The following is a 17,315-nucleotide window of genomic DNA, read 5'->3' on the forward strand; positions in this document are numbered from 1 at the left end:
TATGCCAAGCCAGTTATAAAAATCCACATATAATTCCATTTCTATGAAATGCCCAGAGTAGGCAAATCTATAGAGACAGGAAGGAGACTAGTGGTTGCCTAAAGCTGAGAGAAGTGGGGAGAAGGAATGGGGATTGGCAGCTAGGGCGTACAGAGTTTATTTTTTGGGTGATGAATATGTTCTTAACTTAGGCCTAGGATGTCATGATGGCAAGGCTAACATGATTAGTTTCTACTGCTTTCAACATGTGGAGTCTTTAGAAAAAAATATAAAATAAATGATGTCCTTAGTAGTGAAAGGGTTGGGATCCCCTAGGTCTGCAAGGTAAAATAATAATGGGCTTGGGACTAGAAGAGAAGGGCTTGAGTCCTGGTTCTTTGACCTACTATCCGTATGGCTGTGGTTAAGTCACCTAACCTCTCCAAGTCTCCGCTTCTTATCTGTGAAGTGAAAATATGATACACTTCTGATGATCAATAATGCAAGCATTTTAAAACTATGAAACACTATATAATTGCATCCACCACTCTAAAAATTAGTTGCTATAATGATAATATGAACTGTATCTGGCACACACTGTAAGCCTAAAATTACCTATGTTTATTGCATGGAGAAAAGAAGGAATGCTGACAGATGAAGGAAAGCACACTCATTTGTTGAACACATGTATCATCATGCCCACAGATGTTGAAATATTGACAGCTGGCTGAGTACACTCTGTGGTACTGATATCTTAAAAAACAAAAACAGAAAACTGCCTGTAATCAACAGAAATGTTTAAGTGAGCTGATGAATGAAATAAGAATTAGGGTACACAGATATTTGGGGGGCTATTTAGCATAAGCAAACGTTGTGAAGCAGAGAACTGGGAACTCAACTGATTTCAACTTCCAACAATTTGGGTGGCTAAATATTTACTTTCTTGAAATTACACATCTAACACAAATATCAGTCATAGCTGTAATGCAGGAAATTTAACAGTAATATCTCTTTTGCCTTACCAATCTCCAAACTCGGTAGTGTACCAAGGTCATTTCATGAATACTGAAATCATCCCTGTGCTAGGGAAGTTATTAACAACCCAGTCGACAGATAGAAACAGAGCTCATTAACCAACAGTACCTTGCAATTGCTCCTTGCTTACCATCCTGAGGACTCCAATGGCTTAGGCCTTCATTCTTTCTTCCAAAAACTAAGATACTTCCTTTCTAATTATTGGATTGGAATATATTCAGATGATACATAAAATTATTTGAAAAGAGGGTAAATGAATTCAAACATAATTCCACTTCTAAAGATAATCACTGTTAAGATGTCAGTATGTTCTACCAAGGGCTTTCTATATGTACACACACATACATACACACACCTGCACACACCAGTGTGTGGCAAACTAGCTGGGGAGTAGGAGGGCCTGCTCTGTACAGTCTGTTTATCAGTTTCCATGGAGCAAAACTCTAAACCAACAGTTTACCTAAGGGCTCATAAAATTCCTGAAAACTGAACAAGTAGCTCTCATAAGCCAGCTGGTGAGAGCTGGCACCAAAAAACAAATGCCACAGTTTATAAGTTTGCAGACTAGTCCGGCTGTAAGGTACCGGGTTGTTGTTGTTGTTGTTGTTGTTGTTTTAAGATGCATTTATTTTTGACAGAGAGAGAGAGAGAGAGAGAGAGAGAGAGAGAGAGAGAGCGCAAATGGGGGAGGGGAAGAGAGAGGGAGACACAGAATCCAAAGCAGGTTCCAGGCTCTGAGCTGTCAGCACAGAGGTCGACATGGGGCTCGAACTCACAAACAGTGAGATCATGACCTGAGCCGCAGTCGGTTGCTTAACCGACTGAGCCACCCAGGAGCCCCTGCATGGTACCTGTTTTTAAACAGAAATATCTATTATTTAAAAAAAAATTAATGTTTATTTATTTTTGAGAGAGAGAGCATGCAAGGGAAGGACAGAGAGAGAGGGAGACACAGAATCTGAAGCAGGCTCCAGGCTCTCAGCTGTCAGCACAGAGACTGACATGGGGCTGGAACTCAGGAACCACAAGATAATGACATGAGCCAAAACCAAGAGTCAGATGCTTAACCCAGTCCCCAGAAATATCTATTATAAACTAAGCTCTGTATCAACAAATGCAAAATTATACTTTTAATGTTTCAATTGTATCCCCATGTTACTGATATAACACATTATTTAAGCATCTTTTACCACGGGATATTTTTGCAGAGTTTCCAATATTACCTATTTTAACAGTTGTATGAAAAACAAAGTTGTGACTACATCTTGATACACTTCTCTGATTATTTCCTTAGGCTATATGTGTAGAGGCTCATTACTAGGTCAAAGGGAGGCACTTTAGTATCTTTCAAACAAATAGCTCCAGTGCCCTCCACAAAGCCTGTTGCAAGAACACTCTGGCCCACAGGGTATATTAACACCACATCTGGCATCTGGTTGTTAGACCACCATATCCTGGCCATTGCTAGGTGGGATCTGTTCTCTGCAATCATTGCCAAAGTAATGGGTCAAGAATGGTTGGTTCAATTTGCATCTATCTTCTTACTCATGAACTTGATTCTTTCAACTATGATCAATTCAGTTTTATCTTTTTTGAACGGCCTGAAATGCAAGTTAATTATTTTTGAGTGTTCATACAAGAGTTCCTTAATGACATCAACCCTTTGCCATATTCTATATTTTCCAGTTTTTCATTCGCCCTTTAACTTATAATGTCAATGTTTACGTAGTCAAATATAGCAAACCTTGAGCGGCCCCTACCTTTGATGATATAGCTGGAAAGGTATCCTCTACCTCAACATTATGAAAAAGTTTGCATATATTTTCTTCTAGTACTTTTTAGGATTTAATTTATTTGTTACCTTTAAATATTTCATTCAACTGAGATTTTTTTTGGCGGGGGGGGGAGGGGGGAGGCAAAAGGTAAGAATGTAACTTTATATTAAAGAAAGTATCCAAACGTTCTAGCACCTAAATATATCTTTTCTCACTAACTCGGGATGCTACCTTGGGCAGCTGCCAGCTGTAGAGCTGGCTTCGTTTCTTTTCTGGATTCCCGGTTTCACTTCAATCTTGTCCTCTGAGGATTTCTTACCAACTCAGCAATTCATTTTAAAAGACATTTATTTTTAAATGCAGCATTTCTGGTTGCCTCACAGCAGAAGGGTTGTTTAGGAGACCTTGTCCACCATACGGGAGAAGCTGAAATCTTCTCCAATCTATTTCCCGCATAGCAGCTAGCATGACCATGTAAAAACTAGATAATGTCAGGAACCAGCTCAAACCCTGTCAATGACTTTCTGTTGCAGTGAAGGGAAATGTGACAACACCCTTAATATGCGCTGGATCCTGCCCACCTCGCTCTCCCCCTAGTTCTTGCAACTAGAGCAACACTGGCAGCATGATCCTCACAGCTGAGGGTCTCCACATAGGCAGGCCATCCCGCTGCCTTCCCTTTGCTTTGTATAGGTGGTTCTTTCTTATCCTTCAGTTCTCAAGAAAACGTCATCCACTTGAGTAGATGTTCCCTAGCCACCTGACAAATGGAGCTCCGTCTGATTTCTTTTCATCAATGTAACGACCTGTAGGTAATTTTCACAGAACTGTCTTTTAAAATGTGTCTATTTACTTACTTTCTTCTGTCCCATGCTCTTCTGAAGACTATAAGCTTCATGGGAGCACAGATCATTTCTGTCTTATTTACAAATAAACTACAGGAAAGCCCAGTGTCTAGCACACATCCATACACTATGAATGAATGATTACAAAGTGTCTTACTCATCTTTACATTCCCTGTGATAACAAAGTTTTGCACATAACAGGTGCCCAGGAAACATCAACTGAGCTAGGTTTCACATCTCATCATGGAGAACCAGTTTTCCTAAATGTAGAGGTTATACAGACCTCTGACGTGTTCCTTTTAAATCACAAAGGTACATTTTCAAAATAAAAGGGGAATACTTACCATCCTTCTGTGATTAAAGTATTGCATACTTTAAAACGGATAACTAATCTATGGAAAACACTTATTTCCCTCAGACTGAAGGGGATTTGTGCATTAAACCTGAAAAATTTTTCAGGTGCCCACTTCTGGAGAGTTTGCAGGGAGTGAAATAACATATCTATGTATGGATTGGTGATAATGCTGCCAGCCAATCTTTTGTGCACTTGCTGGACCCAGGTGAGTGTTACTCTGGCTATTTTGTTGCCACATACACCTACATACAAACATATACACATACACAAAAGTGACAGTTTCTGAAAAAGATAAAACATTCCAGCTCCATCAGGAATAAAATGGAACTTGGAGTGAAACCATCATCAAATTTCAAAATTCACACCCAATCACTGCCAAAGTCTAGCAGGGAAAAAAAAAAGCTTATATTTTTAGACTGAAAAGAATTTTCTAGAGCTTTACACTGTTGGGTACCAAAAAACTTTCTGAGCCATATGTAAATATCATTTACTAAGTCCCCAAGCACCCTGGAGGAAGGACAGAGCCTGCTGTAGTTGGGTAAGAAGGAAAAGATAGGGAGCTACAGTTACCATCTCCAAGTTTGCCCCATGGGAAGCTAACTGAACAACGGCAAAGCCATCTTGCAGTATACCAAAGTTAATGGTTTCCGACTTCACTCAAACCCATTGCATCGGCACTGAACCACCATACCTTCATCCATCTGTAGCCTTGTTTAGAACTGCTCTTTCCTTTAGAAAACTTCATATAGCCTTGGGAAAATGTGTCTCATCTGAATATATGAAGTCAAAGTGCACTGTATATGTTTCAGGAATCCTGGAGCAAATCAATTTAAAATAGTATCTGCAATGTGAAAAATCACAACCTGTGTTTTGTTTAATTGGTTGAGTGTTTCTTTTTGCAAATATATGTGCTCCACTATATCAATTACTGAAAGACAGCTTTGGTTGGCATGTCTAGAAGGCAGAGTTTTAACTAAAGAATTCCGTGGCAACGTGGTATAGCATAACTAGCATGCGTGCATTTTAATATCAAACAGGTATACAAGTTGTACCACTCAATAGCTCTAGTAAGTTACTAAGCTAATTTAGCTTTTTAATTCACTTTTCTGAATTTAGGGTTCCTCACTGGTAACAAAATAAAAATGCCTATCCCTATCTTATGGGGCTATTCAAAAATTTATGTAATATTATATATAATCATAATCCCTGGTTCAATTGTTCAATTAATGTTAGTTCCCCCACCTCCTTTTTCTTCTATTACACACACACACACACACACACACACACACACACACACACTCCACTACATAGTTATTACCAATTCACAAAAAAAATTAGAATAAAATAGATTTAAAGCCATGCTTAGCTTAACATGATCTTCCTCTAGTGATTAAAAAAAATCCAATAGTGTGTAATGTTTCATGGCTATTATTGCCATCATCAATTATCACTGCATTGTAGATGAGAGAATGGACCCTTGTAATAACAGGATATTTAGAGTAATAAAGGTGAGATATCTAAGAGTTGGCTCTAATAAAGCAAACAGGAACAAAGACCCTGCCTTCACTTTCTTCCTGAAATCTCCCTTGGTATGTCACTAAGAACACTGCATGCAGTGGGAGTGACTCCTCCAACACATTCACTTAGTAATTGCTCTATTCACAATTTCCATGATTTCAATTATTCTCCAAAGCTACACCTTCCTCCTAGACCTGAATACAAGCTGGGTTTCTACTGAGCCTCAAGCAAATACAGTGCTAATAGGAAAGACATGTTATAGCTCATGTCAATTGCAAACAACAGCAGATTGTTTCTGCCTTAGACCTTAGGAAGGCAGAGTGTAAAGGGGGATACAGAGTCTGTCACTGTCTCCTCTTCATTATTGTGAAGGCCACGATTAGCTCTTTGCTTCCACCATATCTGCTGTACAGTTTCGTCAGAGTTGCGACTGGCAAAGCAGTATCCCTGGACATGTTGATGGCTCTCATGGCTGGAGGTGACTGTATTTAAGGAAACCTCTACAATATGCATGGCTTTTATTTGCTCTCATCATTTTTTTAAGTTTATTTCCTTATTTTGAAAGAGAGGAAGAGAGTGAGCACACGTCAGGGAGGGACAGAGAGAGAGGGAGAAAGAGAATCCCAAGCAGGCTCTACACTGTAAGCACAGAGCCCAACACAGGGCTCAAACTCACCACGAGATCACGTTGTACACTTTATGGACTGAGCCATCCAGGTCCTCCATGCTCTCATCATTTTAATACATTAGGGATGAGAAAAAGAGTCAGAATGTAAAAAACTAATAATAATAAAATAAAAAAGACCTAGATAAAAAAGAAATGTTTAAAAATGTTCGAAAAGAATACCATCCAGGAGCGCCTGGGGGGCTCAGTCAGTTAAGCGTCTGACTTCAGCTCACGTCATGATCTTGCGGTCCGTGAGTTCAGGACCCACGTGGGGCTCCGTGCTGACAGTTTGGACTGGAGCCTGCTTCAGATTCGGTGTCTCCCTTTCTCTCTGCTCCTCCCCCATTTGTGCTCTGTCTCTGTCTGACTCTGAAAAATGAAAAAACTTAAAAAAAAAAAAGAATACCATCCAATACCATCTATTTCCTTGGGGAGGCGGGGGGCGGGGTGAATATATAGTTGGGTTGGTATCAAATCCAGTGAGCTCCTCTGTGAGAAGACTGTCTCTGTGTCTCTATCTCTTTGTATCTCTCTCTCCTTTTCTCCTCCTCCTTCCTCTTTCCCTACCTCCCTTCCTCTCCCTCTCTCCTCTTTCTCTCAGTCTTTCTGTCTCTATCTGTATCTCTTATCTCTTCTCTCTCTCCCTGTCTCCCTTTCCCTTCCTTTTCTCTCCGCCTCCCTGTTCCTTCTCGTCACAGTTCTGTACCTTGAGTAAAAAGTGCTGAAGAAGCATTTAAAATCAAGCCATGGATGTCAAAAAGTCTTGCATAAGAGAAATTCAATTCTCCCTAGGGGACCAGATAGATCAAAAAGTCCAAGGAAAATTAGAAAATATGAGGATAATAATAATGCTTTCTCTCTGAAAAGCAAAAATTAGTTCATCAGGAAACTTTTGGGGGCAGTCTGAACTCCCAAAGGATCTAGAGAATAACAGAGTTAACCCAGGCTCATCAATTTAAGCTATTAGGTATAATGTGTTTAAACAGCAAACAAGCCCATGGTGAATGATTAAAGGTTTCTCCCCAAAGAAAAAAGGGAAAACAAAGTTATATAGTAAATAATGGTTAACGATGGTGGGGATCCACTTGGGAACAACAATTTGTATATCTGTGTTTGCTTTAACAACAACACAGTCCTATATTTCAACTATGGTTGTACTTGTAGGTAAGTTTAAGTAATTAGAAATCGAAACCCACCATGTAATATTAACAAAAAGTTATATTTACATAGAAAAGCCACTGGTGGCTGATGGATGCACTCTCTTTCTGTTTCTTTCCTTTCAGGAATCTACATTTACAGTGTAAGCCCTACAAATTCCACTAGGAAGCATAGTTGGCGATACTCTTCACTTGTTCCCTCTTGTTGGTGTGGTCCCTTTAAAGGGACCATAACATTCTATTACAGAAGTTAAGGTGGAATGCAAACATTAGTACCTTCATGCACATATCAAAGTGCACACTCCTGCCTACCTCAGGAAGCACTTCAAAAAATATGAAAGTATTTCGAAAGGGTTGATGAACAAATAGCCTTAAACTGTTAGTTCAGACTCTACAAACACCATGGGAAAGTGATATTCATTTCTCAGTAATGTACAGTTATACCAAAAGTTTGATTCTGACGGCAGAAAGAGAAATAAAATTCATGAAAACAATAGAACTCCGCCAAGTCTAGTTTATTATGGGTGTGACTGTTTTATCTGTTTTCTCTCATTTTCTCTGCCATCTTGTATTATCATTGTGCCTATTGCCTCTAAAACAGAGAAAGACAAAAAGAGGGCATTTTTGTATTTCAGCTTTTATAGGTTTGGATAAAAGGTACTTGAAATTATTTACTGAGGTTCCCAGAGTATTTGTAAAATGGATCCATTTCTCTCTGTGCCTCAAAAATAAATAATGAGAGATACTGGCCCTTAGTGGATTTCAAAATACAAGTATCATTGTGTTTTTATCTTATATATATATAAGATATATATATATACACATATATATTATTTTATTTTATTGTATATATGTATATAGTGCATATATACATAGTGTATATATATTTTTAATTATTTTTATTATATTATATATATACATATATATGTGTGTGTGTATATATACACATATATATATACCTATATACACACACATACATATACATACACACACACATTATATATATATATATATATATATATTTAGTGCATAGGATTTAGTCACTGATCATCAAGACAGTGGTCTGGTTTTATAAAGCTCATCATAAGGCAGAAACAAAGGTTTGCAAACACCTTGCAAAAACGAAGGTGTTTAAACCTTGAATGAATTCTCATAAAGCAGACATTGTCACCTATAACCCCATATACAAAATGTATTCCCTGCAAAAATCTGGGTTTCTCTTAACTAATGCAGCCATGTGAAGGAAGAATCAGGTCATTTCTCTAAACATAGAATTACCACTGTGATGCAAGAAGCTGTTCAGGAGAGTTTATATTTGCAAAGTTAGCATCAGGCCAATAAATTGTGGTACTCAAATCTCTTTTCAATCAAGCTACAGAATACCTACCTTTGGAAAGCATAAGCAACTTAAAAATAAGCATCAGGGTGTTTCAAAATACAAGAAAAGAAAAAAAAGAGGGAATATATCTGCTCCCAAAGAGAAGGATTTAAAGGACACCAGGGTGAAATGTTATAATTCCAATGACCTTTAGGTCTAAGAATAAAATGAAACTGTATTCTTCAGACATTCTCAAATTGTTTCGACTAAATTGCATAGAAACGAAGTATGTTCAGGATGACCAGCCATGAGCAACAGACAGGACTGAATGTCACAAGTACATCCAAGTATGGAGTTTTTCAGAAAGCATATTCAGATACTAGGGAGCTACTGGGATTGGCAACAAACTAAAAAAAAAAAATTAAAAAAAAAAGCTTACCAAAGCTAAAAGAACCATTACATAGCATCAGAAATATTATAAGCTTTTACAGAAGTAAGATACACACACACACACACACACACACACACACACACACACACAAAAAAAAAAACCAGCCAACTATATCTAAAATGTATTAAACACAAATAGTCTCTTCACCTGTAAGAATTCCTATCCCCAACCTACCCTTCTAGCTTGGCTTCTAAATACCCTCACATTATCCAATAGTCCAACTGCACTGTTCTGGTCCCAAATAAGAGACACATTATCTCCAAGAAAAGAGCAATTGTTCTTTGACTGGGATGTGTTCTCTCAGAGCCCTGTACCAGGCTAGTAACTTTCTCTGCTCTCCCATTGCATTCTGTTTGGTTATTTATTTTCTCTTCTCTCTGTCAGACTTGACTCTAAGACACTTACATAAGAGCCTACCCTTATTTGTCCCGGATTCTATAATATGAAATTGTCAAACACATTATCTTTAGACTAAAGTAAAATCATGGTAAAAGAAATACTTGCCATTTAGAAATTGCTTATTTAGGGGCTTCCGATGGCTTAGTCAGTTAGTTAAGCATCAACTTCGGCTCAGGTCATGATCTTGCAGTTCATGGGTTTGAGCCCTGTATCGGGTCCTGTGCTTACAGCTCAGAGCCTACAGCCTGGAGCCTGCTTTGGATTCTGTTTCCCTCTGTCTCTGCCCCTCCCCCACTCATTCTCTCATTCTCATTTTCTCTCTCTGTCTCTCAAAAAATAAACATTAAAAAAATTTAGAAATTGCTTATTTAAATAAAAGGAAGAGTGTATCTGTGTTCGTCCATAATGTGTAATAATTCTCATAGTGCTCTTTAATAAAAAATCAAACAAGAAAGCAGAATTGGCTGAAGCTTTGCTATTTTTGGTTGGTTGGTTGGGTTTATAGGTAAGGTCACAGTGACCACAGACTGATTAAATGACTTCCTTAATGTCATTAAACACTCACAAAGTGACAGAACTTAAAGCAATGTCTCTCGATTCTTGGTAAGCCAGTGTTTTTACGTATTTATTTTTCATAGTGAAAAATAAATAAATAAGTTATTTATTAGTCACTCTCAAAAAGCCAAAAGATTATTTCCACCCTTGGCAAATTTCTCAAAATTAATGGCAATTAAATCACAGGATCTTAACCTCTATTAGCAGAACAAAATCCTAAAAGAAGGCAATGTCATTTATTTTTTAAGCATTGATTTTGACAGAGAGATAGAGAACATGAAGAATGGAGGAAGGTCAGAGACAGAGAATCCCAAGCAGGCTCTGAGAGCCCAATGTGGGGCTCAATCTCATGAACTGTGAGATCATGACCTGAGCCGAAATCAAGAGTCAGAGCTTAACCAACTGAGCCACCCAGGTGCCCCAAGAAGGCAATGTAGTTTAAAGGAAAGAGGTCTGCTTCAGGAGTTGAGGCAGTCTTCAGAACCTAGGTCTACTGGACGTGCCACCAGACCACTGTTAACCTAGGTCACCTCTTTGGTTCTTCTTTTCCTAAACCATAAAATGTGTGTAAGAATCTCCAGGTTCCCAACCCCAGTCTCCATTGTTTTCTGTGACATTAATGACAATGTGTGTGAAATCTAGCCCTGCACCTGGCACATAGTCATCTGTTGACCTTGAAATAAAAAACAATATTCAAAGATCTGTGTGTGTGTGTGTGTGTGTGTGTGTGTGTGTGTGTGTGCATGCACCTGGAGTGACAATGCAGTGCTATCTTTTTCACATGGTCTGTGTAACAAATAATTTTGATATGGCAATATTTTTTAAAGTCACCATATTACATGTGGTGCCATTCTCAACCCTGTCCCCAGCGTGGAATCACAAATTGCAAATATTTATTTCTACTCTAAAGGCAGTTTTAACAGTTCAACTTCTAACATGTTGCCAATGGAACACACCAAAGGAGAAATGTGTGACAAGTTGCTTTCAGAATTGTTGCAAAACAAAACTTCTTTGAGTTTAGTATCAGAAATGTTCAATACCATACAAAGCAAAAATGGGAATATTGAATTTTGAGCTTACAGTGCAGTGATTTTCCTCCTGAAGAAAACAACTAAGGTGGGGGGCGGAGGAGTCATGAGGGAAGATATTTCTTATCTAAAAAGAGCAGAAATCTATTGAGTGGTTCTTTAACAGTTAGCGAAACCTGTGACCCTTTGGATTTTAGTCTTTTTTTTTTTTAATTGTCTGAGGATCTAGTTGAAGTCATAGTTATGTTACGTATTAGCTTTGTGACTTTGGGTAATTCACTTAACCTCTTTAATTCTAATTTTCTTTTTCAAAACAGGTGGTTACAACAGCCTGACCGCTTTATATTTTGGGAGTGAGAGTCAAATGATATTGGATATGTAAAATGCAAAGTGCTTTTTCAGCAAAGGAAGGTTTATTATTACCACTATAACTACCACATTATATTATCACCATTATAATTATCCAAGCTCTAATTCCTTAAAAGTAAATGCTTTTTTCTTAAGCATTTGCTTTAATGGCCACCTGAGATGAAAATATTGCTTCCATTTCCCTGAATGAATAAGGAAATCCTAGTATTGCTACCAGGAAGATTGTGTTCTGAGGTCAGAATTCTGTGCCTTGAAGTCCAGTTCACTGCACTTAAAACACACTGCATGGAACTAAAGCTCTTATGTCAATATGGCTCCTTTTTTAAATGTGGGGCTTCCCAGGAGTGCCTGGGTGGCTCAGTCAAATAAGTGTCTGACTCTAGATTTTGGCTGAGGTCATGATCTCGGTTCCTGGGATCAAGCCCCAGGTATGGCTCTGAGCTGACAGTGTGGAGCCTGCTTGGGATTCTTTCTCCTTTGCCCCTCCCCTGATCATGCTGGCTCTCTCTCTCTCTCAAAATAAAGAAAATTATGTTTTTTTTTTTTTTTAATTTTTAATGTTTATTTATTTTTGAGAGAGAGAGGGAGAGAGAGCACAAGCAGGGGAGAAGCATAGAGAGAGGGAGACACAGAATCTGAAACAGGCTCCAGACTCTGAGCTGTCAGCACAGAGCCTGACGTGGGGCTTGAACTCACAAACAGTGAGATCATGACCTGAGCCGAAGCCGGATGCTCAACCAACTGAGTCATGCAGGCACCTCTAAAATTATGGTTTTTAAATGTGGGGCTCCCCTTAAAAGAAGAGACCACACAGAAAGGCCCAGAACAACCAAACAAGACTCCTACTAATATCATATGCATGTACATTGATTTAGGGTTTTCTGGCTATTACCCCTTTATTCTTCACATCAATCTGTGATTCCATTAAAGCTGGGAACATGAAGCATAGGAAGAAGCTCATGAAAGGCCAACAAGTCTGCCAGCATCTATATGGTTGTACGAAGTGATACCTTGATGTATGAGAAGTTGGTTGATTCCCCCAACACGTGCAATGGTCTCTTTTGTCCCCTAGTAGCCCAGAGTTAGTTGCTCCTTTTATTTTTGTCAACAACACTTCCTTTTTGTTCCTCTTCCTCCAACTAGGAAGTGCATCACTGACACAGACACAATATACCTTTTCATAAGGAAGGCAAATGAGTATGTGCCAGATGGGCTGAGGGGATTACAGCATGTTTCCTGCTCCCATGGTGACTCAATGGGGCTGGTATGAAAACTTATCTTATTCAAGAAGTCAGCTTCCCCAGCAGAGTTATGAGTCACAGTTCCTGGGTAGAAAACTCGCTTTCCAATAGCATTTGGGGTGGGGGGTGGGGGACCTCCTTGGATGGATTACAGTAAAGGTCATTCAGAAAAGCAACACTGCCAGGATGGCTGGGGAGATACCAGTACCCTCAAACTTCTGAGATCTCACTGATCTCTCAACAAGAGTAACAGGGTCAACTCTCCCTTTACCTTCAAGGGGAGGCAGGACATAAAACCTTATCGATGAATTACTGGTATGAATCCAAACAAGTCCCATTATAAAATTGGCCAATCTGGGCAAAAGGGATGTGAAGGGACTTTTTTCCAACCATTTATGAAATATATATACAGAGAGAGTGCCTACTATGTGTCTACGTACCAATCATTACTGCAAGTATTTGGGTAACAAACAAAGAGGACAAGTCCTTGTCCTTGCACAGCTTACAAGTAGAGAAATTGGGAAGGAAAGAGAAAGGGAAGGGGGCAGGGGGAAGAGAGAGAGAGAGGAGAAGAAAAGAGAGGAGGGCAGGGAGGAAAAAGAGGAGAAAGGAGGAGAAGGAGACAAGAGAAAATTAGTATAGTGTCAGGAAGTGATGAGTGTCATAAAGGAAACTAAAGGTGGGTATAGGAATGTGTGATTGGCAGGGCTATTCTAGTTAAGGTGGTTAAAGAAGGCCTCTGTAAGTAGATAACATTCAAGCATAGAACTAAATCAAATAAGAACTGATTATAATCAGGGATTATGTTCAACATGTTTAAAATTAAGGACATCACAGCACTGACCAGTCACATGAGACACTCAATCGAGCAGGAAAGATGCTGATCTAAACAGCCATTAGATCTGTGTACTAGTGGTTCCCAGCTGCATATCAGTCCAGGTTAGCAAATATGCTTTCCTTGTGAAAAGGGCCAATGAGGTTGGAAGTTATCTTTACTTCTCTCAGCTTTGAGTCGTACTCTGTCCTAGTTATACCCTTTCTTTAGTGCTATTTTTGGTTTCTGATAAAATGCTTTAAGTGGTATAGAAAAACTGAAACATACCCAGAAAAGATAATCAGTTTGAAGAGGGCTCAAATCCATGGTATGTGAAGAACATAGGAAAACACTGTCAAGGTTATATGATCACTATTTTAACATTTCTGAAGACCTCTCACACAGGAGAGGAATTAAAATAATGGTATTCAAAGTATTCTCCATGGTCTTCAGGGGAATTATACATGAGAAGCTTCTTCAAATGAAGATATCTAGGTTCCTTGAATTAAAATTAGACTACCACTGGATTGACTATTTTCTACTTAAATCAAGCCGTTGAACCAGTGAAATGTGGAAATGACAAAAACAAATCTCAATCATGTATACTAGAAAGCTTTGTAAGAACTTGGCCAGTCCAAAGACATATGGGCTGCAATGAGATGATTACTAGGTAGAGTTACCATGGAACCATTCTGAGCAGTAATTCTGGAGATGAGAGGAGCCCTGAAAGGATGAACTTTCGAATCCCTTGTGAATCTGATTTCACATGATCCAGTTCTGTGATGACCGAGTTTGATTATTCAAACTCAAACAAACTTTGGCTGGCTTCTCTTAAGAAGAAACACCCAGGGGCACCTGGATGGTTCAGTTGGCTGAGCGTCTGACTTCAGCTTAGGCCATGATCTCATGGCTCATGAATTCGAGCCCCAGGTCGGGCTCTGTGCTGACAGCTTGGAGCCTGGAGCCTGCTTTGGATTCTGTGTCTCCCTCTCTCTCTCTGGCCCTCCCCTGCTCATTCTCTGTCTCTCAAAAATGAATAAACATTAAAAAAAAAATAAAAAAAGAAGCAACACCCAAAGGGAAAAAAAAAATGAGCCTAATGATAGATTCTTTCTTTCCCAGATAGAAGCAGTATGACAGGAACCCATCATTCTTAAAAGGTCTCAATGGACTGTTAGCCCCAAGGCCTCTTCCACTACGTCCTGAAGTTTAAAAAACAGGGTCATGCTACCATCTCTGTCATTTCTTGTCTCAGAAGACCTGAGGTGAAGGGAAAGAAGCCAGATTCTAGTTGGCTTGGATATGATGGAAAATTCCTATATTTAAACATACCAGACCACTGCCCCAAGTACACTATGCCCCTTAAAGACTAAAGGTGTCAGTGGTCCTCCCATCACCAAAATTCTATTTCTTTCATATCTGTGATTCTATGGTACCACAAAAGACAATGGATTTGAATATTATTTTCTCTTAACTCTTTTTTCAGAGAGCTGACACATTATACCCTAGAGATCATCTGTACCTTAATAGATTGCCAAAAACCATTCACTTACCTGAGGCATCACTTTGCAGGATCCCATAGAAGTAGAGACTCATTACACACCACAGAAGTCCCATCCTGTCAACATAAATACAAAGTTAAGGGAGAGTACTTATCACTCTCAAGAGTTTAATAATTACTGCATCCCCATGCTGACTATGGACGGGGACCTGTTCTAACACGTTTACAATATTAACAAATTTAATTGCAGGAACCAACAAATAAAATAGTTTTTTTTTTTCTTTCATCACCCATACTACAGATAAGGAAACTGATACAAGTTTAAATAACATAGCCAACCTCCTTTGCCTAGAAAGTGGTAGAATACTGGTCAAGCTCCAGCAGTTTGGCTCTAGAACAATCTCTTAATCATTCAACTATAACTGCCTACTTAAGAAAAATATTCCTCTTCAATGTTTTCATCAGGAGTCACATTTCTGGCAGATAAATTTGATCTCTTTAGCATTCTAGTGGTCTGGAAATATTTTATGACCCAGGCACTTCTCCTTCTTAGTGATAAATAGAAAGTCTAGAAATCCTGGGTTCAAACTCGGTTTATAGTCCACTACACTCTGACTTTATAGCAGGGGGAAATGTATAAACCTCATGTCCTGCTGTGCCTGCTCTCCTCTTCTCCTTGGAAGAGACAAATGATGAGGGTAAAGTCAGGTTTCTGTGACGGTTAGCCTTTCTATTGATAACCAGCTGAACCAGCCAATTAGCAAGAACTATGCCCTTACATTTGGTTGCATGATCTCTAATACAGAAGGCCTAGAGATTTAACAATCCTGCGAAACTTATTTCCTTACTACCTTAGACATACCTTCCCCCTGATAAATCCTTGGTAGGGATATAATTACTGATACCTGGATATTTCTGAAAAATTCCATATTCAAGGCTGTCGCTGTTTTGAACACAGCAGTCACCTATGGGTGCTTACAGAGGTCTTGATAACTTGTCCAGATCTCATTTCTAGTAAGTGACAGAGATGGGATTTATGCCACATCCAGCCAATAATAGCCCATGACACAAGGTTCACAACCATAGGGACCCAATAATCTAAAAAAAGGTGTAAGAGGTATTTGATAGGGTGGCCACACAATAGCACTTTTAATGAGACACGTGTGGGGGCACCTGGGTGGCTCCGTTAGTTAAGCATCCAACTTCGGCTCAGGTCACGATCTCATGGTTTGTGAGTTGGAGTCCTGCATCAGGCTCTGTGCTGACAGCTCAGAGCTTGGAGCCTGCTTCAGATTCTGTGTCTCCCTCTCTCTCTCTGCCCCTCCCCAGCTCACGCTCTGACTCTGTCTCTCAAAACTGAATAAACATTAAAAAAAGAAAATTTAAATGAGACACCTGTAAGAGTGTGGCACCAAAACAAAGGTATAAACTGGTACTGCCTGAGCAGTCCAGAGTACCTGCTCACTTTAAAGGACAATGCAAGTTTCCGACACCTGTCACCTCTCTTGATCACTGATCACCACAAATCTCCAGTTCATATTGTACTCTCTCCTTTAGCATGACTGTTCAAAAACCACAAGTGAGTTTATTATATCCTAAACAACCTTTTTATCCCAGAGATTAAATGTTTCTTTCTTACCACCACCATTCCCTTCCAATTCTTATATCATTAACTTAGGGCACTCTTCTGTCATTAATTTATTCAATAAAACATGCGCTGAGCACTTTCTGTTTACAAGTCTCTGTGATACAAATACAGGGACCTCCTCTAAAGGCATTTCTTCCCAGTAGAGGACATAAATCATTACAACGTCACAGCTATGAACAAGACACATGCAGAGGCACTATAAGGTATACAAAGATTTATCAGACAAGTTCGAGCACTAAGCAGGTCTAGCAAAGACTTAAAATGTGCACAAAAATAATGACAGTACAAAGTAAATACTGATAAGCATAGAGAGGAACAGATAAGTGTTATTGAAGATTAGCCAAAGAAAGAGATTACTTCAGCCAAAGCAATCAAAGAAGACTAAATACAAGAAGTAGCTTTTGAACTGAGCAAGAACTGAATTGAAGCAGAAGGAAAATGGGGAAAAGAAACTCAGTGGAGAATAATGTTCACAGATAGGAAAAGCATGGAACATAAAAAGGAAATAGTCTGTAAATAATTCAGTTTGGCTCAAGCACAGGGTATTAGTAAAAGAACGATAAAGAATTTGTTGGAAGGCGGGGAGTGTTAGGATCAGATTCCAGCAAGGCCTTGAATAGCAAGCAAAGGACTCAGGATTTAATTTAAACAGAAAATAGG

At 39.0% G+C, this 17,315-nt stretch overlaps 1 protein-coding gene across 3 annotated transcripts in view; it reads right to left on the reverse strand.

Moving 5' to 3' along the window:
• Window positions 1-17,315, reverse strand: part of LOC122491608 (interleukin 1 receptor accessory protein) — a 131,610-nt gene that overhangs the window by 68,191 nt on the left and 46,104 nt on the right. For all 3 annotated transcript variants that reach the window (XM_043594584.1, XM_043594585.1, XM_043594587.1), the window contains exon 2: window positions 15,060-15,124. In XM_043594584.1, coding sequence (XP_043450519.1) covers window positions 15,060-15,123 — 64 coding nt within the window. In that variant the 5' untranslated portion in view covers window position 15,124. The remainder of the gene's footprint in view (window positions 1-15,059; window positions 15,125-17,315) is intronic.

The sequence above is a fragment of the Prionailurus bengalensis genome, chromosome C2, assembly GCF_016509475.1.
Source record: "Prionailurus bengalensis isolate Pbe53 chromosome C2, Fcat_Pben_1.1_paternal_pri, whole genome shotgun sequence".
In the NCBI taxonomy this organism is placed as follows: domain Eukaryota; kingdom Metazoa; phylum Chordata; class Mammalia; order Carnivora; family Felidae; genus Prionailurus; species Prionailurus bengalensis.